The sequence below is a fragment of the Dermacentor variabilis genome, chromosome 5 (assembly GCF_050947875.1).
Source record: "Dermacentor variabilis isolate Ectoservices chromosome 5, ASM5094787v1, whole genome shotgun sequence".
Taxonomy (NCBI): Eukaryota; Metazoa; Arthropoda; class Arachnida; order Ixodida; family Ixodidae; genus Dermacentor; species Dermacentor variabilis.
In genome coordinates this window covers 161,946,869-161,973,164 of record NC_134572.1, presented here as the reverse complement: position 1 = coordinate 161,973,164, position 26,296 = coordinate 161,946,869, and the positions used below count along the sequence as shown (strand labels likewise).

The 26,296-nt window shown below is 48.7% G+C and overlaps 1 protein-coding gene across 1 annotated transcript in view; it reads left to right on the top strand.

The window, feature by feature from the left end:
• LOC142582018 (neprilysin-1-like) overlaps positions 1-26,296 on the top strand; it is a 77,922-nt gene that overhangs the window by 44,439 nt on the left and 7,187 nt on the right. Inside the window, exon 5 of the mRNA XM_075691442.1 lies at positions 19,530-19,670. Coding sequence (XP_075547557.1) covers positions 19,530-19,670 — 141 coding nt within the window. The remainder of the gene's footprint in view (positions 1-19,529; positions 19,671-26,296) is intronic.

The window sequence follows — 26,296 nt, the reverse complement described above, 5'->3', positions numbered from 1 at the left end:
GTTGTTGCTAATGGCAACGTGCGCAATTGCAATGTGATCTAGATAATCAGCGCTTGCGTAGGGAATGTTAGTTGAAGACCTCTCACCATCTGCGTGACACTGGTTAACAATGCCAGAAAGAAGATCAGCAAAATATTACTTCTTTGGCAGTGGACACATCAATTCACGTTGCACCACAGGTGGTGTTTGAGAGAGAATGGTGCATCAATTTCTGAAACGTATTAAGATTTCCAACTCTAGAGCGGACCATGTCGGGACTGGGGAATGGGAGGGCCGGTTAGGACGCCAACGTTGCTGAGGGTCACGAGCCGCCAGTCGGTACTCGCAACAAATCTGAGCAATACTTCATTTTTAAACCAATGGTCGCCACCTACAACAATAAAGATGCAGCGTAGTTCCCTAACTAACACGGCTCTACCAATACCGGTAGAGGTACTGTGAATGGTTAGGACCTAAAACAGAACTAGAGCCACGTACGACACATGCTAAATCCGCCTTATGTTTATTTCAATTCAAGAGAAGAAAAAAATTCACCTTGGAAGCCTACTGCGCGAAACCGACGGAGACAAAGGAGGCAAACAAAGTACCAATACTTATTGTATAAAGTACAATAAGCAGCGCACAGGCAAAATGAACATTTTGGTTGAAAGTGAGCGCTGTGTCTCGGTACTCTGTGCGCTTCTTTTGTTTCCGTCGGTTTTCGCGCTGTAGCCAACCACTACTTTCATCCAACAAGCCCAACTAGTTACTATGCTCAAAAATTCATCGATGAATGCGATACTCCATAATGCGGGATTTGAGCGCAAATCCATACGTGTTTTCATTTCGCGATATATTCGCTCGCGCGGACAATGTCTGGTGCGGCACATCGCAAACGGAGCGAAGTGTGCTGCGACTACCTCGCTAACCGAGGGGGGGGGGGGAGAGATCGCAAGAGGCAGCGCGTGGGTAACGAGTGGGCACACAGCAGCCACGGCAATGCCAACGGACGAAGGAATATGCGCGGGAAATTTTGCCCTCTTCGGCGGAATCATGCTAACGTGCTAACGATTGTTTAGTATTGCTGCGGAGCGCGCGGGTCCGAGCACTACGGTTGCGCGCAGCGCGGCGTGGTTTCGCGAGAAATGTAAACAAGAGAGGAGAGCTGGATCGATAGGCGGAGCACCGCCATGAGCAACGCCAATTTTCGGCTTCACTTTAGCTTCACAAAGAGTGACGTCAGGGCCTCTCCTGAGTTTCCTTCCTCCGTGATCCGTACTATACTCTAGCGCCATCTTGAAGCCATCGTCTCCGCATTGCGCGTCATGCGTGGCGCTACCCTTATCGCACTTTCGCGATACCCTCTTCCTCCATTTCCCGCCTCATCATTCCGCTGCATCCTCCTCCTCCGAGTTCCTCATCGCGCTCTTTTCACTCTCGCCGCTTTTTTCATCCCCCGCTGCACTCCGCGTTCGCTCTTTCATCCGCTGCGCTCGATCGCTCGGTTACGCCGGGAACACTGACGCTCGCCGCAGGAGCGTAAGCGGCTGGCCAGACGGTGTCGCGGTGACGACGCTCGCGCGCGCGTTGAGGACGGACAACCGGTGCCAAGAGATGGCGACACGTGTGCCACGAAAACGCTAGATACTCCGCCTTCCCTGCGACGCGGGCCGCGCGCTCACCGCCTCGCCGCGTTGAAAATCCGCTTGGCAACTTAGACGCTCCGCTTTCGGTGTGAATATGCCTTAAGAGCGGCGCTCTCACAAAAAAGAATGTGCAAGTTGGATGTCCGACGTTATATAAAATTAAATCTAGTCTGTTCATTGTTACCTAGCAGGAGATGAAAAAGCAGTAGGGACATTTGGCCGTCTTGACTGGCTGAACTCGCTAAACGATAGATATATATATATATATATATATATATATATATATATATATATATATATATATATATATATATATATATATATATATATATATATGCAAAATCCAGAACTCGCCCGCTTCAATTGGGACAGTTGGCAACCCTATGTAACGTAGACTGTAGCTTTGAGAAGTTGACTGAATATTGAATATTGACTGAAAGGAAGCACAGCTGGGCGAGTTGGTACGATAATATATATTTCGTTTATAGCGCAAATGACACAGACGAAGACTAGAAGTAGACAGGACGTGCGCTATCTCTCAACCTCAACGCGCTATGCGGAAAAAGGCAAAGACTGCAGAAAGTACTGTGGACTGCTTTTATGGGTTTATTTTTCGTAAGACAACGGTTCCCGATTGCAATGGCACACAAGCGGAGGGCGGCGGGTCTGAACTGTAATAGTTAAGAAATACGGCCTATTACTCCGCCTTTTCCAGCTCTTTTTAAAATTAAATTAGTCTATGGAAGCAGATACACACTACTGTCATTCAACGTGTGATTAAAACGAAGAATAAAGTCATAGCGATATACAAAGAGCGCTTAAAGGCTCCTCGTCAACAGTTCACACCATAATACAAGTTTAATGAACCAGTATACTGGTCGTAATAGCTGTAGAAGATGTTTGTCCTTTGGTTCAGCCTGACTGAGACAATAATCATCGATTGCTTTGTTTTTTCGTTCAAGTGAGTTTTGAGGTATCCTATAGCTCATGAGTCCCAGAATGCGAGAAGCCGTGAAACCTAAGAACAATGCAAAAATGCTTTATTCCCTGCTGTCAATATTTAGCTCTCCTTTTCAGCCTACAAACTTATATTCTGAAAAAAAAATCACAACCTAGATATTCTAATTGCGTGTGGCAATTTGTATAAATTTTACAAGGATTCGTAAACTTACACTATTTAGCGCTTTTTCCCTTGCTGGACTATATGTGTTGACTTCATGCATTGGGCACAAATTTTTGTTTCGCTATTTAACCGTTCAGAAGCGTTTGTGACGTATTTTGGGTTCTTTCATGCTTGCTTCAATTGATGCGCCATTGTGAGCAAGAAAGATAGGCTATTAAATAGACGCTACCTGGTCAAATACTGTCAAAACAAATGTATTGAGTTCGTTAGCTACTGTCATGCGGATTTCTAAATAGGAGGCCTGCAGCAAGGAATGGACTGTAAAGCGATTGCTTACATAACATGACGGCCCCCTTTAAGATTTCTCAAGCGAACACAGCGATAGTTTCTTAACTTGAAAACTGGCGGCCCATATACAATACACAGAACAAGTTGTGGTTAAAGAACAGTTTATAGCGCCTATTTCCGCCCCTATCGTGCCTAACATGAAGCTTAAGTGCGTGTTTTAAGCCCCTAAAACCCACGTCTTTATTGTCTGGAAATGCGGTCTCTAGTGACCCGTATCAAAAAGTGACATTTGAATTCGCACATATTTTACTGATTCTGGAACAAATATGTAGCCTCCCCTTTTATGTTTAACCATCTCAAACGTGTACTAGCTGCGATTCGGGGCAACAGATACTACGAATATTGCAGGACAGCAGAGTTCCTTGCATCTCTTATTGCTGTCTACTGACGACTGCATACCAGATGAACAGAGTGTACTTTTTGTTACTTTCAGGTCCTAAGCGTTTTCGTACGCTCCCAAGAGTTGATGGCGCTCGGAACGACGCATATCTTTTTTTTTTTCATCTCTATCGCATCGTTCTATCCTGATTTAATTAACGGAACACGTTTGAAATGCAGTGCTTCTGAAGTTAGTGGCAATGTGAATTGGGTGCTGTTGAATTCCCAGCTAAGCCGACAGCGTCGCCGCTCCATCTGTGTTGTAAATCGGAACTCAGTACAACATGGCGTCCTATGTAACGTGTAGCGGCTCTAAAAGATGGCGGTTCGAACTGTTGGAACCGGTTCGAACGGATCAAAACGCAACGGAACAAGTTGGGGAAATTATGGATACGTATGGCTGGTAGGACTATAGGCTTGCCATGGACCCCACGTGCGATCGTACCATGCGTTGTATATGCCTAATAAGACGAAAAAGAAATATATTGCTTTGCGATATAGATTCGTAGAGTGTTCAGGCGACTAAATTATATTAGGCTGCTGACACCACTGTGAACATTTCAGACATCTTGCTGATGTTGGACTACAATTTTGAAGGCTTAACGAACTCTGGAGTCCTCAATGCCTTTCTCTAAAAATGAAAACTTCTTAGTGTGTTTTATTTCACGTTGTTATGACTATAACAAAAGCATAACACAAATTAAACTCGACCTCTCACTACAGCCCTTGCGTGATCGTCGTGATTAACCTTGCTATCATTATCTCACAAATATGTCCATAATACAGCACCATCAGTCCTGCCTCTTGAACCTCCTCATTACAGGTCACACCGGCTGTACAATCAGTTCAATTTCATGCGTATGTATACGGAAAGACTATTTCATTGAACTACTCCACTCTTCCAAGAGCCATTCGCCTTTGGAACAATCTTCCTAACGCCACCGCTTATAAGAGTGACCAGGAAAAATTCCAGCATCTTCTAGCAACGCATTTTTCCAACTCTACATAACCCAACGTGTTATTTTTTCTTGTTTCCTGTTATTATTGTACTACAACCCCTTAAATACTGTTTTATTATAGCCAAATATTGTCCCGCTTGCTCTGCAATTATATTGCTTATATTTTACTTTGTGAAAAATTTCTTGTTCACTGACCTCCCGCGTTCTAAAGCATTCTGTTTCTCTTCTGCATAATTTTTAACACTACATTACCACATATTAGCGCATTTTTTACACTGTTTTTCTTGTATATGTATTCACATATGTATTCTAATTGTTGTATAACCTTTGAGTATACTCTCCCCCCTTACACAATATCTCTAGGAGCCTGTAAGATATCCTTAAATAAATAAAATAAATAAACAAAAATGGCACCATTCAGTTATTTTTGCCCGCATTTTATAGCTTTTTAATAATCTAATGGAATCATTGACCGGCACGTCGCTCAGTGCCACGCCACGAGTTCCCCTGCGAAGGCAGCAAGAGTAGCCCCTTCAGTCACGGCGTGCAGTTTTGTGGACGCGAAGTATTTTTGCCATTTCTGTGCAGTTGTAGTAAAGTATAGATCACAAACATTAGGCCTAGGATAAACTGAACGTTATGCTAACATAAATTACTTCCATTTTACTTCCGAGTGATAAGTATCGTTACAGAGTTCCGCTTTGGTAAAGGCCCTTTTGTGTTTTATGTGACGTTTGACGTAAGGCCGGTCAATAGCAACCTCGAAATATTTTTTTTTTATTTCTTGAAACGGGGGTGAGGGGGGGGGGGGCTTGCGCCAAATGAGTAACTTGTGCATGCAATTCGAGAGGGTGATTAATTACTTTTCGTGAAGAAACGTAGCATGACTGACTTTACAGTATTCAAATATTTAGTTACTTTTTAATTATGATCGCACATCACAAAATGAACAAAGACCATTCTGCTGCCTTGATTTGCTTTCTTCGGAGTCTCAAGCACCCCTGCATAAAATTATTTATGTTTCACACATGTATACACAGTCGATCATAATTCGTGACTGAAGGGGGTAAAACGTCTTGTGGACAGAGAGCGTCCTGTGCGAGCATCGTCTGCTATGCACTATTTCGTTCAGGTCGGCATAGTCTCTCCTCATTATCACTTATTCTGATGCCTGCAAATGCTTACACATGACGACTGCGAGCGCAGGACCCAGCGGGCAGATTTTTCACTCCGCCAGAAGCGGATAAGCTGCAGGGGCTATGTCGAGCATAACGGGATAGCGTAGCAGACGGTGCTCAGATAAGAGCACTGTCATTGCGCATGCGCCTGCTTTGACTGCTTTAGTAGCTGCGCACCGTAGCACGGCCCCCGTCGCTGTGTCGGTCGATGCTCCAGTGAGCTTATTAACATTTTTTTAGAGATGTGCAGGGCTGTTTCCTGTCCAAGGGAACACACGAGTTCAGCCCTCTGGCAGTAGCAGAATTGCTAACTTTGGAGCAGATGGCTTGGGCTTGATGGTGCTCGCACTCACCACTGCACCAATGGATTGACGAAGCTTCAGCCAGCATTTGTATCTAGTGCGCCAACAATGTGAGAGTCGCACGTTGGTGTGTTCCATTTAACAGCGGATTGCGCAGTATACGTTTTATTGCGACAGCAATTATGTGGACACTCCAGGCGCACTTCTGCCATCGACATCGGCGTCGCCGTGAGGTTCCGTATGAAGTCCAGGGACTATATTATCGTCGCCGGTCGCCATATAGTGAATGTGCAGTGAAAGTGTGCGGGGTTGAGCCGACGATCGGCGGCTCAATCTCGCGCGCTCAGCGAAGAAAAGCGGCAGGAAACGCGCCGTCTTCCGTCGCGCGCAAGGCTTCGTGAGAAGGGTAGGGAGAAGGGGAAGTTTTCCGGGGGGCCCGGGCGGCCGCGCGCATCCCGCAGGGCCGCTGTATATTGAAAGACATCTGCGGCGAGGGGTACAGAGTCCGCTCTGCGCTGTTTTTGCGCCTCACTGCAGCGTTTGGACAGCAAGTTTCCGCGGTCATCGAGTGAGATGTGTTCATGTTTGCTTTAGCGCGCTTGACACTATCTTTGTCAATTTAGTTATTATGCGTATTTTTACAAGTTTATACGGCCGATAAAACCACTATCCTTACTTTTTACAGCTGTCCACTGATTTCCTACCGCAATCGATGCTTCGCCTTTCGGGCAAAACTGCGATTTTTTAAAATTCCCATACATTGCATGAGAAATAAATAATTGTCGATTCTTTTGATATGAATAGGTGTTTTTTAGGAGGCTAACCGGGAGGCGGAATCAAATGTCATTAACAGCTTGTGACCTTTCCAAACAACGAAAGCAAGAAGAAAGGAAATGTGGCGGGACTCTGTTCAATATTATTATTAACGGTAGGTGTTGTTTAAGCAACGAGCTATTTGTCTGTTGGGCATACAGCTCGATGTTTGCTGAACATCAGGGGCGTAGCCAGGGGGGGGGGGGTCTTATGGGGCTTCAGCCCCCCCCCCCCGAAATTTTTTCGTGCTGTCTACGCACCGCCCACCAAAGCAATCCCCGGTGCCGGAAATCATTCTGAATTTTGTCTAGAATGTCTTTTTCACGCTCGAAAAGACATTTCACCACGAACATTGCGAACTCGGGCTGGATTTCGCTGCAACGCCCATGCACCGGGAGTCACATAACGCAAGCAGCCCCATCCGAGCACAAAGTTTCAAGGGCGTTTTGATGACGAACAGGCTCGCCGCGGCATCTTGCGGAGGCCGCGGAATCTACGGAGCACATGGATGTCAATTCCGAAATTTATGGGTATAAGGTTGTCATAAACTTTTGATGTGAAAGGTGCATTGACATTTCCAAAGTTGTGCTTTAGGTCTTCAATTGCATAACTTTGTGGGTTAATGTTCGTATAAATATTGAAGGACAAAGGTGGATTGACTTTTCTAAAGCCTTACATCGGACCATAGACGACCGCACGCCAAGTTTCATCGTAGACGCCAGCGCTCGTTTCTCCCCTGGCGGAACGATTTCATCTCCAACGGGTGTAGGCTTCCGCCGCCGCTTCCCTTCACGGTCGCGCGCGCGTTCAGTTGGCGCTGCGCGCGAAACGTCTCGTGTTCGCAACGGCGCCTCTTCGGATGACCGGAAATTATTATTGTGTTGTTAACTGTCACGACAGCAATGTAAATACGAAAGGGTTCATTCCACCAGTGAAATTCTGCCGATTCACAAGAAAATGGTACGAAAAATGCAGATGACAGACATGGATTACTGCGGTGCGCCGAGCGAAGTAAACAACTGGCAAACGAAGCGACCTCGTTCATTGATCACTCCTGAGTGTATGACGGTTTTTATATGTAACCCACATGAATTTAATAATTACTCGGTACATAATCGTTTTATTCATATAAAAACTAAGTTGTTCGACGAGCGCTTGTCCTGTCTTCTTTCTCGTGTTTCGTTTGTGTGTGCGCTGCCCAAGAATGAAAACCACTTCTGTTGTATGCGCTAGCAGTGGCCGAAGCTCACGCGTCCCGAGAAATTGAATATGTGCACGATGCATTGAACATGACCGGAGTTCGTTCCCGCTTCACCACTGCACCGATCGATCGAGTTACTGGACGATACGCGCCCGCGTCTTGGTCGCGTCGGCATTGGTGAAGCAGGAATGATTACTAATACTTTCAACTTCCGTCTCTTGAGCACTGTTAAAAAATGGCCAAGCTGTCTACATTGCTGTCTATATTCCATATTGTAGGGGACGTACTAGTTAAAGTTGTGTGCGCATGTCGTACTTGTGCTATGCAGCGATATATTTTGTTTATTTCCGCACAGTGTCGATGGAAGTCCGTTGTCGCCATCAGAGGCAACACAGATTTGTAGCAAACATATTGTGAGAAACTGCAAAAATGACTTTTTCCGGCGGCACATACTGACGATTTTTCCGGCGGCACATACGATGTCGTTTCCAATTGCCTGCTCAGCGTCACTTACATGGTTAAGCAGACGCTGCCCTTTCGCCGCATTGCAGCCATAAAAATATACGTCAAGCGTACCCATCTTCTTAAAGGCAAATAGAAGCGTGTACAGTCTGTTTCACACTTAAGGGAAAACTCGGAACGTATTGCATCGCGATGCGGCAAGGAATTGAGTCGTGCGGCGGCAGCAGCTCGAGCAGCCGCAGACGCTCGAGAGGCGGAGTCGTGATCTGCGTCGTCTGCTACGGCGGCGCGCGCTGGCCGCATTGTCGGGAAGCGTGCTACTGCCAGGGGCAGTGCACCGATTTCATCGGTACTGCGGGAACTGAGCTGATATTCTTTACTAAACGTTGTGCCTCGCCAAACTCTGAACCTTCATCGGCGATAAAGGAGTTCCACAAACTTCTTTTGACAGCATGCTTCGTTTGTTCTTTCGAATGGCCGGGGTACTGAGCGCGTGCACGTATTTCTTCACTGTGTGTGCTAGCGTAATAAGCAGCGACAAGACGCACTAAGATGTGCGCGCAACGTGCTCAGTCTTTGTTTGACTCGAAAGGAAAACAAAGCACTCAACAATGATAACTGTGGGGGTCGAACACGATGAAACAAACGGATACGATTAAAGGAAAGGTTTAGGTTAAGACAATGAGCTGGAAGTGATTTTTCTCGACAATCATCCGCGGCACCAGACAGACCCTGCTCGCCGGCGGGGAATTGGACACGTCACGCTCGGAACTTCAGTTAGTATCTCGTCATGTCCCCAGCGGCAACGATGACAGCGCTCATCCTGGAAGGCAGTGAAGTGTAAAATGACTTGATCAGGGATGTGTTCATTCGCAGCACGTCTCAGTCGCTGACGATGGTGGATCGAACCCCATCCGCGGGCGACTGATAGAGGGGTTGGTGCGGCAGCGATACTTTCAACGAGCCCCAGACATTTTAAATGATGTTGGCGCCCGGGGATCGAGGCGGCCACTCCAAGAGAGTGACTGCGCGCTGCTCTTCCAGCAGATCTTGCACAACACGAGCAGTGCGGATCGGCCACCTATCGCGTTAGAATATATAGTCGTCTTCCAGAAACGGGCCGTCAAGAATGTATGGAATCAGTACGTCATCTATGACTGCCCTGCAGCGATGAACTTACCTTCGAGGCGTATCAGTGGGCGTCGCACAACGCTTAGTAAAACATACTGGCTCATTTCACGCAGTAACGATGAGATCGGCGCCCTGCAACTGACAGTAGAACGCTTCCCGACAAATGCGGCCAGCGCGCGTCGCCGTAGCAGACGACGCCGTTCAAGATCCCGCCCCTCGAGCACCTGCGCGAGCTGCTGCCGCCGCCTGACTCAAGCGCTCGCCGCATCGCGATGCAATGCGCTCCGAGTTTTCCCCTAAATGTGAAACAGACTGTACTACACCCTTCGAATGAAATGTCCACGCGCGCACACGTAGGCACACACCGCGCGCCGCACGAAACGTGCCCAAACACGCGCAGTGCAGGAGGCAATCAAGGCGGTGCGAACGAGAGGTGGGAGAGGGGTACCACCCGCTAATAGAATTTTGCTTCGCATGCGGCGCTCTCAACGCCGGCGCAGCAGCGCCGCTCTCGGTGCCGTTCTTGTCCATACAACGAGACAAGCCAAATAAACACACTATCAGACATGTTGACAGAGCCAGCAGCGAGGTCCGATGAGATGAAGCGTTGTGGTATGGCAGCTCACGCAGCCATACTACGCAGCATTGCCGCACTCAGTCTAGGAAACCGAGCGTACAACTATGTTAAGGATTTCCTCACAAACAGGAAAGTCTCCTTAACGCTGGGCGAACTCGCATCCGAAGACACGAACATAGGCAGCGTCGGCAGCCCGCAAGGCTCGGTCATCTCGCCGATGCTCTTTAATCTCATTATGATCGGCCTCCCCGAGCGCCTCAACGCCATCGAGGGAGTGCATCACACAATATACGCGGACGACGTTACGATCTGGGTGTCCGAGGGAAGCGACGGAGAAATCGAACAGCGCTTAGACCGCGGTCGAGGTGGTGGAAGAGTACCTCGTCGGAACCGGTCTCGTCTGCTCGCCAGAAAAATCGGAACTCCTCCTCTACCGCCCGACGCTTAGGGGGAGACCCCCAAGGCTTACATCCAGCATGCTGCATACGAAGAAATTTGCATACGCACCAAAGACGGACAAGAAATGCCCAGGGTGAAGCAGATTAAGGTGCTCAGACTCATCATAGAATCGAAAGGCAACAACGGAGAAACGGTCAGCCATTTGGAGACTAAGATCACGAACACGATGAGGCTCATCAGAAGAATCACCAACAGACATCAGGGTATGAGGGAGGCCAACGTCGTCAGACTCATACACTCCTTCGTTATTAGCCACATTACCTATGTGGCCGCCTACCACAACTGGTACGCGGCCGAATATGCCAAACTGAACACCCTCATTAGAAGAGCACACAAGATGGCACTGGGCCTTCCAGACAGCACCAGCACGGAACTTCTGCTACATCTGGGCGTCCACAACACGCTTGAAGAGTTAATTGAGGCACACCAAATCTCGCAACTCGAAAGACTAGCAAAGACACGAACGGGCAGGAGCATCCTGAACAAACTCGGGATAAGTTATCACAAGCAGCACGGCGACAAGACATCCCTTCCAAGCGCGATCAGGGAAAAGCTGCAGGTGGCTAATATACCCGAGAACATGAGCCCCGAATTCAATCAGGGTCGAAGAGAGAGTAGAGCCAAGGCTTTACTCCAAACCTTCGGTAGGGACAAGGAAGCGCTGTACGTAGACGCGGCAGAATACGAGGATCGACGTGCTCTTGCAGTGGCCGTCCTCAATACCGAGAAACAATTGGTCAGTTCTTGTAGCATACGTGTAAAAAACCCCGAGGTAGCGGAAGAGGTGGAGATAGCCCTAGCCATCGTTAACCCCAGTTGTAGACACGTACTCAGTGACTCGCAGACGGCGGTCAGAAACTATGCACAAGGCAGAATTTCGCCGAAGGATGAGGCTATACTCAAAGCCAACGCGAACTATGTCACCTCCGAGAAGACGGAGGAACGACACATAATATGGTTCCCGGCTCACACGTCCCCCAACACCCCCGTACCCAACCTCAACGAGGACGTCCACCGCGTAGCGCGAGGTCTCACGTTCCGCGCCCGCGAAGAAGGATCCTCTCTTGGGGTTGGAAATCCAACGCAGGCATGGACAGAGAGGGACAGAATGACCAGATCCTGTGATATTACAAAATTTTATCAAAACTCAAGGCGGGTTTATCCGCCCCCTAACCCCAAACTCGACAGGGCCCAAGCGGTAGACTGGCGGCAGCTACAAACAAAGACCTTCCCCAACCCCGTCCATCTCAGGAGGATATATCCGGACATCTACTCAGATGATAACTGTAAACTATGCAGCAGGGCTCACGCATCTCTTAGACAAATTCTCTGGGAATGTGAGGTTATATGCAAAGCAAATGCAGTTTCCCCAGATGAAGCTGCGGCGCGATGGACGGCCGCGTTGCGCAGCTCAAACCTCGAAAATCAACTATGGGCCATCCAGCAAGCCCGTGAGGCGGCGAGGAAACAGGATCTCCGGATCTCCTCGGGGGCGGCCTAGGCCCAGGGCACGAATTTGCCGGGTTGTTAATAAAGTTGTTACCACCACCACCACCACCCTCCCCTACTCGCGGGCTGTCAGAGCCAGCCAGAGCGCATGCGTTTTTCTCGTGTTGCTCTGACCACCGCGCGGTGCACTTCGGTGCGCATTCGCTTTTCCCTGGCCGAGTGAATTTTCGCCTGGTAGAGATTTGGGCGCTTTCTGGCTAGCATACGAGAAAAAGAAACTATCGTCGCTCGCCGCCATCACTGTGGGGACTCGACGAATTGCACCGCGTTCGCTTGAGCCGAACCTCTCCGGAAAGTCTTGTCTCGCCAGTGTAGGACACCGAGCACTATGCGTATGGTTCTCGGTGGACCAAGCATCTCACGTTTTCTTCGATATTCCTTCGGTAGCCACATTAGGTGCCCAAAGTAAGCATACGATTGTGGCCAACATACTTCGCGCTTTTTCATCTCGGTGCCCCGGCCACACAAAAGAAAAGAAAAGACGTTGTGGCGCAGCGAATTGTCGCATGGTGAAAGTTCGATTTTGTTACTTCTTTTGCGGACAGTAATGGGCCACGGGACGCTTCAGTTACCGGATACTCTTAATATATGGTATTGCGACATCAATTATATGGACACTCCAGGCCCATTCCTGCCGTCGCCGTCGCCGTCATGTTTCAGTTCAAGGGCGATAACATCGGGGCCGCGCGCCGCATGCTGTATGTGCGAGTGAAAGCGTAGGGGGGGGTGGCTGGAATGGATTAGACGACGATGGTGGCACAGTCTTGTGTGCGCAAAGGAGAAACGCGAGGAGGAAGCGTGCCGCCTTCCATCGCGCGCGATACGTCGGGAGGAGTGGATGGAATGGGGGCGGGATCTAGGATTCTGTGGATCTCTGATTGCGCAACATGTTTATTTGCCTTGTTTGACGCATTATATACAGTGACTTATTTAGATACGTAGATGTACTGGAGACTAATACGTTTATTTAAATATATTGTTGCGAGGTTTTGTGTATACGTGCAGTGAACTTTGTTTCCAGTGACACTTTTTTGCCTTTTATCAAGCTGTATCTTTGCATTTGTATGTTCCATTGCATCTTCGCATTTCTGATGTACGAAGGCGAGTAAAATGAAAGTGATCCAACCAGCCCCGGGCAATAATGGTTTGGTTCATTATCTGCGAGGCATGCGTGTAGCACACAGACATCTCTCATTTACAAAAGTGACACGCAGGTGTGAGGATAAATTTTTTAATGCTCTCATAGACTGGGTTGAACATGGTTGCGTGACGTAATGGACGCTCCAGAAGTTGAGCAGCGCGGTGTCCTGAGGTTTTTGACAGCTGAAGGTATTTCCCAAAAGAAATTAGTCACCGTATGGCTGCTGTGTACGTTGAACATTGCATTTCATTTTCCACTGTGAAGCGTTCGAGCAAACGGTTCAAAGAAGGACGTGAAAATTGCAAAGACGATCCAAGGCCGGGCCAAAGCCATCGTGCAATCGCCCCTAACAAAATTGCAAAGCTTGATGAGCTGATCAGGCAAGAACGGAAAATAAGCATCGATGAACTGGGAGAGCGTGTAAACATCAGTCACGGTTCAGTTCACGCCATAATTCACGAACATCTCGGTTATCGGCTCTTGTGTGCGCAATGGTTGCCCAAGATTTTTGAACTACCTCTAGAAGACAGAGAAGTTCAGCGCTACCTTGACTCATCTGATCCGGTATCACAATAAGAGTGACGACTTCTTGTCTCCAACTGTGATCGGGGACGAGCCATGGTGCTACTTCTACGAGCTTAAAACACGATGGCAATGCTTACAGCCGAAACATTCGAATTCACCACCCCCAAGGAAGGAAAGGCCATCATTTCCGCCGGAAAGGTGTTGTTGGTTTTTTTTCTCGATCGCCAGGGGCCATTACTGATAGAATTTGCTATATCTTGTGAGGTTATCAATTCTTTTCGTTATTGTGAAACGCCGGATCGGCTGCGTGTCACGATCAAGAACAAACTACGTGAAAAATTGACAAATAGGGTCATCTAGTTCCACGACAATGCCGTCCCCACGTCACTGATGTGGTTAGTACAAAACTGGCAGTGTTCAAGTGGGAAACACTGCAACATCCGCCATACAGCTCAGACCTGTCGCCTTGCGACTTCCACATTTTTGGGCAAATGAAAAAAAAAAAACAGCTCAAGGGAACCAGATTCGTGTCGGACGATCACGTGAAAGAGTCAGTTGCAGACTTTTTGATGCAGCAACCCAAGGAGTTGAATGAGACTGGAATCACGCGACCTCGTTAAACAACGGGACAAATGTCTATATAGTCATGGAGACTGCTTTTAAATAAAGTACCCCGTTTGTCAAATATTCGCATTGGCTGACTTTCATTTGACTCGCCCTCGTATATTTTGCAGAACTTCGGCTTTTTATACGTGCTCTCTGGTGCGGCTATAATTTCAGTGCAATTACTCACGATACACGACCGGGGACAGCTGCTCCTGCGTAATACATTGGAACAAATGACAGCGTCATTTACATTTTTCACTCGCCGTTGCATATGTACATGGATCTAAACAAGGTTCTTGAACGACAAAGTTTCATTACAATATTTGTCCGCTGCTTGCTAATATCATGGCCTTTACATTTTTCATAGCAGCGACATGCACTGCTTTGCTGGTTTCGAACTGATGTAGTTCTAAAGTTCGTGTGATATTTTCTTTACTTATTTAATAGAGAAAAAACATGGAAGCATTGACATCAGTTATTTTGGGCACAACTTATGGCACATACAAGCATATCCTTTTATCAAAAAATACATATTTTACTTGTTTTGACAGTGCGTAGCGTTCAAGAATTCGTTTCCAGCATCTTTAGCAATGGCAACGCAATTATTATTCAGGTATTTGATCCCCGGACAAATTGTTTAAGAGGAAGCTTTAGCTCGCGCCCAACTCCAACGCGGCCTATTCAAGTACATGTAAAACGCAGAAACGCTTTTCCGGGGTAACCCCAGGATTGCTTTTAATTAAATTTGTTGCATTTGAGAGAGGAAATTAAATTCAAGTGTCTGTTGGAAGCGGAATTTCGGTTTAGAGAATTTCGTTTTTGAAAAACTCAAAAGTTCAAAGAAATAGAAGCACGACGTTTACAAACTAATAGCTCTGCAGCAAGCACATATATCGCTGTTCAGTAAGCGGCATCTATTATAACAGTGAAATCGGACAAACTTGGTGTGTAATTTCGTATCTTACGTGAATTGGTTACGTTGTGTACAAGGATTCTGCGAAAGCCGTATTTCCATAATGCTAACTTTCTTGAGATTCATGTGTAACATAGCAATTTTGTCCGCTGTAGATGCACTATTAGGCGCAATGCACAGAATTGTGATATCATTTTTCATTGATGAGTTACAGAGTTCTAAAAATGATAGTCTCGTTTTCGGAAAATTTGCGGTTTCGGTCAATTTTTAATAAAGAATTGACTACCTAAATGAAAAATTCGATACCAGCAGTCAGTAGAATTTAAGTTTTTCTTTTAAATGCAACAAACCTCGTCAAATTTGGTGCATTGGTTGCCGAGACAAACGTATTCTCCTTCTAGATGTATTTAGATACGAGCACTCGAGCTAAAGCTTCCTCTTAAGGAGGAGACCAAGCTACAATCTGAGCCCCACCCCCGAACGAAATTCGTGGCTACGCCACTGCTGAACATACAGAGAGCTAGTTACCTCATTGAAAAATTAGTGGTAGTGGGAAAAATGATATTGTTCGATATTTTTATTGTTTTCAACAAGAAAGCAACGGCCATCACTATATGAAAGGAACGTTTAACAGTTGTTTCTAGTGTTCCTCCTTTTCGATTCCCTTCTTACTTCCTTCAAGCTCTCGAAAGCTGTCTTATAACCATGTTTCTAGACAGTGTGTATTATAATACATGGTCTTGGCACCTTGTTCATCTACAATACAATAACTTGGGGAGCACTACGCGAGTGCTAATAACTGTGCGCTGTTTTGCCAGCGGACACTCGAACACAGTTTTCCAAAGTAAAGTCCTTATTACGCCTAAATACAATCAGCATCAGGCTGAAGAGCGATTGTATCGTGACTTTGAGCGTAAGGTGGTTAAGAGTGTATAGAGGAGTGCCAACACTACTTCCTGGAGTGGATAAAAAAACAAAAAGAATTCAGTGCCGATTTAGCCTTGAATGCGTGAGACATGCGGTAGCTATTACGTTGCACCTCTTTGAGGTCACGGATCAATATATATATATATATATATATATATATATATATATATATATATATATATATATATATATATATGTGTGTGTGTGTGTGTGTGTGTGTGTGTGTGTGTGTGTGTGTGTGTGTGTGTGTGTGTGTGTGTGTGTGTGTGTGTCCACATACAGACATACGCGCTCTCGAAAGCTCTCCCATTAGGACCCCTCTCTACCACGTGACTCGCTTCACAAAATTTGCTTACATACACCTTTTCCACTTTGACATTCCTAACGCTAATGCCGCTAACCCATTAAAAATACATTGGACAGCCTCTTGAAGACGATTCGGAAGCACGCACTTCTCTGTTTTAACTTACCCTTGAAAGCACATTTTAAGTAAGTCGCAGCTTTGCCCGAAAGGCGAAGCATCGACTGCGGCAGCTATACAAAGTGGGGATAGTAGTTTTATGGCCGTATAAACTTGTAAGTATTCGCTTACCAATATAATACTTCTGTGACACGGCACGTGTAATGTCATTCACGGTAAATTACATTCATACCGAATGTCATTGCGGTCTTGCGTTCCTTGTCTACACGAGTATATGCAACATGGCATTCGCAATTGATGGCGACGTTTATCGGCAGCTTTGCGCAGACCGGCCCCCCACTCGGCAATCGACATCTACACTTTCAGGTTGAGCTTCGCCCTGCGAAAATCGGTGATATGGTCTTCACACATTTTCAGCAGCGCGCGCGTCATGTCATTCCAGTCCGCTATTCAGTTCTAATTCTCCGCTGACGAAGCTGCCGAGTTGACTTCCGTGGTTGGCGGATAGGCTTAAGTGCGGCAGCACATTGAAAACAATGTACTTGTTTGACAACAATGGATTTCGTAGTGGTTTTTGCACAGTGACTCAATTAACTGAATTTACAAATGACATCAGTTTTGCTCTTGATTTAGATCATCAAGTAGATGCGCTCTTCATTGATTTCTTCAAAGCATTTGATACTGTACCGCATCCCAAACTATTGCATAAACTAAGCCTTATCCTTAATAACCCTCTTCTCGTTGACTGGATCCGTAGTTTTCTTTATGATCGTTCACAGTATGTTTCTTTTATTTCATTCAACTCTCCTGACGCATCATCATCTTCCGGAGCACCCCAAGGTTCTATATTAGGGCCATTGCTTTTTTGCTTTATATTAACGACATTCCAAACTTTGTTTCAGTAAAAATTCGGCTTTACGCTGACGACTGCGTTCTCTTCAATGTCATTTCTTCACCTAACGATCATAACACTCTGAATCAATCTTTTATGAGTTTTCGTGAATGGTGCGAACTCTGGAAAATGAACATAATTTTAAAAAAACAGTCGCCATGTCCTTTCACAAGCATGCTAATTGCTCATATTTCAATTACTCCTATAAATCCACTTTTCTGCAGCGCGCATATCATATAAGTATTTAGGCCTCCTTTTCACTCCAAGTTTATCCTGGTCAGAACATATTCTAACAACTTGCAGCAAAGGACTAAAAAAACTTGGTTACCTAACCCGAACCCTACGTGCTGCCCGCAGAGAAACTAAACTCATTACATACAAAACACTTGTAAGACCTATTCTTGAATATGCAGCTACCATATCGAACCCTTACAGAATTTCGGACATCCACAATATTGAACATGTTCAGAAAAAGGCGGTTCGTTTCATATACTGCCGTTATGACAAAATGTTTTCACCGTCATCTCATCTGCATATGCTCGGTTTAACCACTCTTTCCCACCGTTGTCACATTAATTCTCTGAAACTTCTACACTCTTTATTTTACTCTCCACATTATGCTTCCCCTAACACATATCTGACCCGTGCAAAGCCCCTAATCACGAGAAACAGCAATGACTTAAACTTATCTGTCTTTTTTGCTCGCACCAACACTTTTAAATACAGTTTTTTTTTCTAGGAAAATTAAACTCTGGTATGGGTGGGGGGGGGGGCGAACCTGCCTGGTTCCATCCGTTGTTTACCACATAGAGAATTTGGGGATGCTATCAAGTGCTCCCCTTAGCCATGTTACTCACATATGCTTCTTTTGTATGGTGATTTGCTTTTTTTTCACATTTTGCATTCGCCCACAACTGCAATAGCCCTTCTGGGCTGCAGTATTTGTCAATAAATAAATAAAATAAGATGTTCAGAAGTGTAAAAAAAAACAGCTGACCGTTTATAACATGGCCGACAAGAGGTGTTAGCGTCCTGTTGGAGACTGGGAACAAGAATATAGCTGCACAAATTGCTACAACTATTGTGATTTAGGTCATAAAATTATTAAACTATTCATAACAGCAATTAGGACAGCCTTTACTCTGATTACATTTCATTTTAATTTACCGATTTCGTAATTTTTTGCCAAGCTTCATTACAGTAGTCGCGCTTGCATGTGTTTCGGAAACTTATTCAATGGCCGAATGTCATTAGTTGTGAACGCCATTCACTATGCCCGTGTAGAAGCAACAAAAATGGCATTGAGGCGTGATGTCATTCGCTGCGGATGACATTACTCGTGCCGTGGGACAGGGGTAAAACAAGCACGTCGTCACGCGCGCTCAGGTAAACATGAACGAATCTCGCTCGATGACCCCGGAAAGTCGCTGTCAAAACGCTGGAGTCGGGAATCGCGGCAGCAGCAGCGAGCGAGCGAATTGACGTTTGTGCTCTCTCTCGCTTCAGCCAGAACGAAGTGTCGAAAGCCCGGCGCATGCATACGAAGATACCGGCACCAAGCGTACTTCGCAAGCATCGAAAATCGCTTTGAAGATTAGGCCTGCGTGGACGCGCACTTTGCGCACGTCGCAGATCGCTTTCAAAATACGGGCGCCCGGCGAAGCCGCGCCCTAAGCGGCAGCCGCCGAAGAAGAACGCCCCCTTTCCCTCTCCTCAACCTCATGCGTCGCGCGACAGAAGGAGCGCTTCCGTCCTGTCTTTCTTCCTCGCGCTCGCGAGATTTAGCCGCGATCGCTGGCTCACCGTCACAGGTTTTGACCCGCACATACAGCGTACGGCGCGCCGCGACGACGTCATTGTGTTTGGACTTGTTACGGAACAACACGGCGACGGCAGAAATACGCTTGCAGTGCCCATATACAATAAAATCCAAACATAAGCAACACGGTCCCTATTCTTTGTTTCGCTTGTCCTGGTGATGTGAGTCAGACGTTAATGTAAACGTTTGCCCGCCAGAACTGACTTGAACACACTCGCAGGCAGTCGGTCACGAGATGATGCACGCGTACGACACGCATGGTCGCAAGTTTGACCACCACGGGCGGCCGTGGGCCTGGACGGTCGCCTCGGCCCGCGAGTACCAGCAAAGGCTTCAATGCATTCGCCGCAGCCACGTCGAGGTGAGATGGACCATCGCATACCGTCGAGTTCTTGCAGCGTCAGGTGTCAAAGCTGCTGTGTTACATTGCGCATAACTGCACTTCCATCGCAATGCAGCGGTTTTACTTTCTGCAATTATGCACACTAATGTTGTACAACTATGTAGCCATTTTTGTTGGCATGCTCACTGGAGTTGCATTGTTCAGTTGAAAGCATATTTTGTGAACCTCAGAGTGCTCTTTCCTTTTTTGCTTTGCTTACTCTTTTGATCTCCTAATCATAGCGTTTCTGTAAGCGCTATAAAAGCTCGGTGCAGATAAAAAAAAAGACACAAAAAAAGAGTTGCGTTCCAAAGCCCGGGGCGCGGGATGAAGCCTCGCCCGCGGCGGCCGTATTTCTGTCGATGCGAAACCCAAGAGCTCGCGTGTACCGTGCATTGTGTGCATGTTAAAGGAGACCAGATGTCCAAAATTAATCCGCAGTCCCCTACTACGGCGTACCTCATAATCAGAACGTGGTTTTTGGTGCTTAAAACCCCCGAATTTCACTTTCTTAAATAAAAAAAGAATAAACATGGATATCAGGCTAGAATAGAAAGTAGTTGTGCTTCCCGCAAAAGGAAAGCCGGCCACCATAGTGGTGCACTTACGCCTCCGAGTGACGAAGGGGGCGCGACCGACAGTGACTGGTGACCAAATAGCGAGCCACGGCGACCGACGTTCACACTGGCAAGCCGTCACTACCCCCGAAACACCTCGCGACTAGGGCCGTTCACGTCTCCTCGCAGCGCGCCGTCACCCCGAAAAGCGTCCGCGTGCACCCACGTTCCGCTCCTGCGTCCCTGATTGGTTCAGTAACATTGCGGGCATACTACTCCGGAGCTTAACGATCCACCCCGCGAGCCACTGATTCGAAGCGGCCGCTTTTTCGACCAAAGTCGCTTTGTTACCAAGATGGTCGCGCGATTTCTGCGACTCGCCGGTCTGAATGCCGCCTTACTGGAACAAGCCTGAAAGAGGCGCGCGGACGAAAGGAGGCTGGCAACTCCGCCGTAAACTTCCCGCGCCATCTCGACGTGACTTCATGTACTTTGAGTACGTCTGCTGAGAACTATTGGTTGCATCATTACGTTGGCTACATCGGTGTCTCGGTTATAACGTTACCGCCTAATGGAATGAAGGGCTCTGGATAGTATAGTTCAACATCTTCGAGGTAACTAAAACGGCCCGAACACGAAAGCGTGCTTCGAAATTCGGGAAGCCGCATTGATGTGCTTGATGAGTTTGAACGACAAGGTTGTCTTGAGGTATTTTTTTCCCAGTCTAGATACAATTTACGCATGCGTTTAGTTGCTTTAAATCATGACGAAATAGAAATGTTACGCTAAACTCTATTGACCCATAACCCTTCTGGAATGCGAAGACCATCAGCCTTGGCGGAAGCCAAACCGCGGTAAGCCAGGAAAAAAGCGTACAAACAGTGGAATGCCTTAAAATTCCCGCGCTAGCACTGTGTGACGTTATCAAATTTAATCAAAGTTCAGTAGCGCCTGATAGAGGCTATCGGTATAAACGAATTACATTGCATTTTACGGGAACGAAGAACAAGCTAGTGATGTTTGGGAACCTTATTGGACTAAAACCTGCTAAAACATGCGAAAATACTCTCAAAGCAGTGGCGACATATTAGAACCGGTGGAGCGGGTAGCAGGTGCTATATATTATTACGATATCATCGAGCGATGCTCAAGAGACGAGCCGCCGCGAGGACGACGACGAAGGGGGTCTGTGCCCTTGGCGCGAGCGAGTGTCGGCCTGGTGATCTGACTCCAGTGTAAATGGCCTGTATATAGCCTCTTTCATCTGTGTCTTTCCACACGTAACATTTTGGAGGAGGTCAGCGATCCCCGCCCTCACCATGGAACTCCGGAGTGGTCGGTACATCGAGCTTGTCACCATCCCTCCCGGTGACGAGACCGCCTCTGCAACGGCTTCGGTTTGTCCGACTGCTCCAATCATCACGGTTGCCCAACATCGCGACCCTGGTGTGTTCTCTGGCCTGGAGGGAGAGGACGTTGACGAATGGATCAAGCTCTATGAGCGCGCGAGTTCTAATAACAGGTGGGACCCAACGATCATGCTCGCCAATGTCATCTTTTATCTCGGCGGCACCCCACGCGTGTGGCACCAAACGCATGACGACGAGATAACCAGTTGGGATAGTTTCAAAGAAAAGCTCAGGGGACTGTTCGGCGACTCCATCGGGCTCAAGGCTGCTGCGAGAAAGGCTCTTGCGTCTCGTGTTCAGACATCTACAGAGCCGTACGTTTCATACATCCTCGACGTCTTGGCTCTATGTCGCAAAGCTGACGATACTATGTCTGAAGCAGACAAAATGTCGCATGTACTAAAAGGCATCGCTGACGATGCTTTAAATTTGCTTGTTTTCGGCCACGTCTAGACTATCGACGCCATCATCAAAGAACTGGAACAAGCTAAGAGCCGCCGTATCACACATCACATCAAGCGGCTACCCAACACTGCTGCTACGTCGACATGTGTGAGGATGCGCGACTCTCGCACGTCCCCTGATGTGTTTTTCCCGCATAACGCGTCTCCTGTAATCCGGCTTCGTGGCGTGGCCTGGCGCCCGCGGCGGTCGGAGTGGTTGAGGCGCAGTACGAGAGATGGCGCGAGTGTTGCGCTGCTAACGCCGCCGACAGGCGGGGTTACTTGGGCGCCCCAAGACAAGGCGCTCTCTCTTGGGTTCGCGACAGCGAGGAGTGCGGACGTGCCGTGCCGCGCGTGCGCCGACCCATGCTTCTGCGGGACCGTCTCGCGTGGCCGCCTTCGAAAGCGCCACCGTTCGCGTGACCATACACGCGAATGACCAAGCGTTGGGATCCAGCAATGGGCGAACATATTCGCTCGCTATCCGGTCGCGGTGAGTCGGACTTCTAGATTTGTCGCGCGCCCATCGGCATGTTTTGTGGATAGCAACTTGGCTAGCAGGCATTGATCTATGAAAGGTGCAATAAATGCCCTTGTGATTGTTTGCACTACAGTGTTTGTCGTTCCTTTGTCCCAAGAGCATGGGTGTGAGAGATCCCACATCTGGCTGCCCAACGTGGACCTCTTGGGGCATTGGACGATAGATTTAACAGTTTTGCTTCGTTCGAGACCTTTGTTTGAACCGAACCGTAGGGCTAGCGTGGATTTTGATCGCCAGCGTTGGCGGCGTGCTTTCTTGAGCGAGGCGACGGTGGCTGTAGTGTGTTTGAACATGTCAACATGCTAAGCCTTTTCGCAAGTGTTTTTTTAATGGCATTCTTTGGTACGAGAGCCACGTGGTCTGCATCCTGGGAGAGCGAGGCTTAGCGCCCGCGGAGCATTGCCAAGCCTGAAGCATGTGAGTACGGAAGCCTCGTGGGTGGTCCGAATTTCTCATGTAAATAGCTTCTCCTATCTCTTTGACTCTGATGAAGTCGCGGCTCTGGGAGCCGGGTGGCCGCGGGCCACGGGTGCCGCTACGGGCTGACTGGTATTGCAGCCTGGCACCGGGCGCTCCGACACCGTCTGGGACGGTGGGCGCCGTCAACACGGATGCAGTGTGTACCGAGCGGAGTAGGACCACCTCACAGAGGTGACGTCTCCTCGCGGCTGCCTGTTTTGCGCTCATTTTGGCTGTTGTTTTTGGACGCCGATTGTTGTCAGCGTAGCGACGCTTTAGGCTTAAGGCTTTACGAAGCTGCCTGTCGCACGTGGAGGGACACAACCTGGTGGACCGTGGCATTGAGGTGTTGCAATTTGCTTCCCTCATTCTATTTAGCCTCGCACGAATTGAAATTACTCGTTCGACTCAAGGAAGCGAGCTTCGTTCACGTGAACTTAGCATCTGAGTAGCTGCCCGATCTTTTGCTAGCCGAGTTGAACATCGTACCACGTGAGCGATACGCATGCATAATTCCTCTCCCTTGCACTACTTTAGTGTTTGCCGAGTGTGTTGAGGGTACGCAGCGTGACTGGAGTCACCCCTGGCTTGCTGTCACATGCACATCGTCTGCGCTGCTGCCCCGGACTACGATCGAGTCACCCCGGGCGATGGTGATGCTGTGGCCAGTTGGGCGCAGCGACTTCGGCGGCCTCCTGCATCCAGCTCAGAACCCTCGGCGGCGGACTAGAGCCGGCGGTCACCGACAGCTACGGCGGTTCTTTCCAGCAGGGCGCGTCGGCGCGAGCGACGCTTGCTCGTACCGACTACTGCGTCGTCGTCTCCGGAGTCCTGGCCTGGAATCGTGCCGTCGAGCCAGAAAAGCTGCTGCTGTGACCGGCGGACGCCAGCGGTGTACCCAGGGATAATGTGGGCTCGCATGCTATGGACAGCGTGTGGACATTTCCTCAGCGCGGCCACTGTTGCATGTACTACCTTTACCTTGTTCGCGAAGCACGCGTTGATGTTACACCGTGCGACATGTTTCGCTGGAATATGTAGTGATTTAAGGTTGGGGGGATGTGGGGATGCGCGACTCTCGCACGGCCCCTGATGTGTTTTTCCCGCATAGCGCGTCTCCTGTAATCCGGCTTCGCGGCGTGGCCTGGCGCCCGCGGCGGTCGGAGTGGTTGAGGCGCAGTACGAGGGATGGCGCGAGTGTTGCGCTGCTAACGCCGCCGACAGGCGGGGTTACTTGGGCGCCGCAAGACAAGGCGCTCTCTCTTGGGTTCGCGACAGCGAGGAGTGCGGACGTGCCGTGCCGCGCGTGCGCCGACCCATGCTTCTGCGGGACCGTCTCGCGTGGCCGCCTTCGAAAGCGCCACCGTTCGCGTGACCATACACGCGAATGACCAAGCGTTGGGATCCAGCATGGGCGAACATATTCGCTCGCTATCCGGTCGCGGTGAGTCGGACTTCTAGATTTGTCGCGCGCCCATCGGCATGTTTTGTGGATAACAACTCGGCTAGCAGGCATTGATCTATGAAAGGTGCAATAAATGCCCTTGTGATTGTTTGCACTACAGTGTTTGTCGTTCCTTTGTCCCAAGAGCATGGGTGTGAGAGATCCCACACATGTGAGGGTAAACCGCGTCAGACCACCCCCTGTGCCGACGTAACCCGTATTGTTCGCCGCGAGCTCGAGGCCGCCTGTTCGCCAGCATTCTCCGCGACGCCTCCCCATCCACCAGCAACCACGATCGCGCTAATTCAGGCCGTCGTCCAACAGGAATTTGAGAGCATGGGTCTCAACTCCGAGTGTTCATCGTCTCCACCCACGGTTTCCCAGTTCTCTAGCAGCCCTCCTGGTCCGCGGCAGTCCTTTTCTACCACATATCGCCGCAACCCTACCGAATGGCGTACCCCTGATGACAGGCCGATCTGCTTCCACTGCTGTCGCATCGGCGACGTCGCTCGTCACTGCCGCAACCGATGGCCACCACCTCCTCGGGCATACACCGCCGCTCATTCCCGCCCCTTTGGACGTTCTGTTCCCTATGCCGCCCGGCATGAACCCACTGCCGCTGATGCTCCTGCCGCGAACCTTCGCTACAGCCGCTCGCCATCACCTCGACGCCATCAGTCTCGTTCGCCCAAACCCCGTCGCTTCTCTCCGTCGCCTATCGCCTCCCGGATCCAGCCGGAAAACTAGGCACTGCAGCTTCTGGAGGTGAAGCTGCGTTGTCCACCATGTCCTCAAATCCTCTGCAAACGTTACACACGAACCAAAACCTTCTTGACGTTGACGTTGATGGCTATGCTGTCACGGCACTCATCGATACAGGTGCACATCTTTATATTATGAGTGCTGCCTTCCGACGACGACTGAACAAGCTCCTCACCCCAGCGTCGGCACGTGTCGTCCGCGTTGCGGATGGCGGTACTGTGCCTATCATCGGCATGTGTCAGCATCGCCGGCCGCCACACTCCTGTGCTCTTCACCGTGATTGCTCATTGCCCCTACGATCTCATTCTCGGCCACAACTTCCTCTCCACGCATTCTGCTCTTATTGACTGCTCTGCCAGTACCCTTCGCCTTGAGTTGCCCGTTCTCGAAGAACCTTCTGAAGCACCCTAGTGCCGCCTACGCTTCACCGGCTTTATTGGCCTGCCGCCAAAATCAATAGCCTTTATTGAACTCTTGTCTTCCCCACCAGTCCCTGATGGCGAGTACCTCGTCGCTCCTCTGCCCGACATTCTACTACAGTATGATGTTGCCGTGCCTCACAGTATACTTACTATTACTGCGAACTGCACTTTCATGCCTATCTTTAACTTTGGATTGGCAAAGCAAATTCTACCGCAAGGTATTTGCCTTGCCAACGTTGATTGTCGCGGCGACCATCACGTGGCAACATTATCGGCCGATGCTTCTTGCGAACTTAGCAGGCCAATCGTGCCAGCCTCGGCCGCCGATCCCAAGATACAGAAAATGCTTGCGACGGACCTGCCTTCTGCGCATGCTGAAGACCTTTACCAAGTATTATCGTCCTACATAGATATTTTCGACTTCGACGATCGCCCTTTAGGCCAGACGCTCGCGGTGAAGCATCGGATTCTTACTGGCGATGCTACTCCTATTCAACGAGGACGGCATCGAGTTTCTGCGTCGGAACGCCGAGTAATTCAAAGTGAAGTGAACAAAATGCTAGATAAA